Source organism: Hyaena hyaena, unplaced genomic scaffold (genome assembly GCF_003009895.1).
Source record: "Hyaena hyaena isolate Hyena2069 unplaced genomic scaffold, ASM300989v1 scaffold_252, whole genome shotgun sequence".
Lineage (NCBI taxonomy): Eukaryota > Metazoa > Chordata > Mammalia > Carnivora > Hyaenidae > Hyaena > Hyaena hyaena.
In genome coordinates this window covers 1195564-1197093 of record NW_024080884.1, presented here as the reverse complement: position 1 = coordinate 1197093, position 1530 = coordinate 1195564, and the positions used below count along the sequence as shown (strand labels likewise).

Below are 1530 nucleotides of genomic sequence, written 5' to 3'. Positions count from 1 at the left end.
AGAAATATAAAGGTGTGACCTTTGATTCTTAAATTGGGTTATTTGGGTCAATATTAAACTCCTCTAGCCTTAACTTTCTCATCAGTAAAATGGGTATAGTAGCACCTACCTCATAGGGTTAAATGCTATCATATAATGGAAAGGTCTTGCACGTGCCTTACACCTCATACATTTTTAACACATATTAGTTTACTATTTTTATACCATCCCATCATCTCTCCTATCATTTCTTCTCATTTTCACTGCCTCTTCTTTAATCACCAGGTGAAATTCAAGTTGACCCTTATGGAGAATAGCACAGAAGCAACAGAGTTCGTCCTTTTGGGACTGACAGATGACCCTAATCTTCAGGTGCCCCTCCTCCTAGTATTTTTGTTCATCTACCTCATCACTCTGGTTGGGAATGGGGGGATGATGGTGATCATCCAGGCAGACCTCCACCTCCACACTCCGATGTATTTCTTCCTCAGTAACCTCTCCTTCGTAGACCTGGGCTACTCATCAGCTGTAGCTCCTAAGATGGTGGCCACTCTGCATTCGGGGAATAAAGTCATCACCTACAATGGCTGTGCTGCTCAGTTCTTCTTCTTTGTTGGTTTTGCCACTGTCGAGTGCTACCTCCTGGCCTCCATGGCCTATGACCGCCATGCAGCTATATGTAGGCCACTCCATTACACCACCACCATGACAGCAGGTGCGTGTGCTCTCTTGACTGCTGGCTCCTATGTCTGTGGCTTCCTCAATGCTTCCATCCACACAGCAAACACCTTTAGACTCTCATTCTGTGGTTCTCATGAAGTTAATCATTTCTTCTGCGACATTCCTCCACTATTAACTCTCTCATGTTCCGACACGCGCATCAACAACTTGGTTGTCTTCTGCGTCGTGGGCTTCAATGTCTTCTTCACCCTCCTGGTCATCCTCATCTCTTACCTCTTCATATATGTCGCCATTCAAAGGATGCATTCTGCTGAAGGACGGAAGAAAGCTTTCTCCACCTGTGCCTCCCACCTCACTGCTGTCACCATCTTCTATGGAACTATCATCTTCATGTACTTACAGCCCAGCTCCAGCCAGTCAATGGACACGGACAAAATCGCTTCTGTGTTTTATTCGGTGGTCATTCCCATGCTGAACCCCTTGATCTACAGCCTTAGGAACAAAGAAGTAAAAAATGCTCTCTGGAAAATACTCAACAAACTTTATCCTCAGTCGCTAAGTGTGAGTAGGAAGTAGACAGGTAACTGGAGGGATAAACCTTCCCTCAGACCTAGATGCCATTGAACTCTGAGGTTTGGCAAATTTTGGTTCTTTCTTCTCCAAGAACAGTGGTTACTTCTGCCCCTTGGAGAAATCACAAAAGCAGCACTTTAAAATCCCACTTGGGGAGATGGTCTTATATTTAGCGAATAGCAACATGGGACATTTAAACCCTTCTTGCACTAGTTTCTTGATGTGATTCAAAGCAGAAGATCAAAGCCTAAACCCAATGCATTGGCTTTCCCCCTCCTTATTTTTAATTGGAAGAAA

The 1530-nt window shown here is 44.2% G+C and overlaps 1 protein-coding gene across 1 annotated transcript; it reads left to right on the top strand.

Annotated features, from left to right (window-relative positions):
* The first annotated feature begins 282 nt into the window (after positions 1–282).
* On the top strand, positions 283–1236 carry LOC120240371 (olfactory receptor 5B21). Its single transcript, XM_039245089.1, has one exon. The coding sequence runs from the start codon at positions 286–288 to the stop codon at positions 1234–1236; it is 951 nt and encodes a 316-aa protein (XP_039101020.1). The 5' UTR covers positions 283–285.
* Positions 1237–1530: the final 294 nt, after the last annotated feature.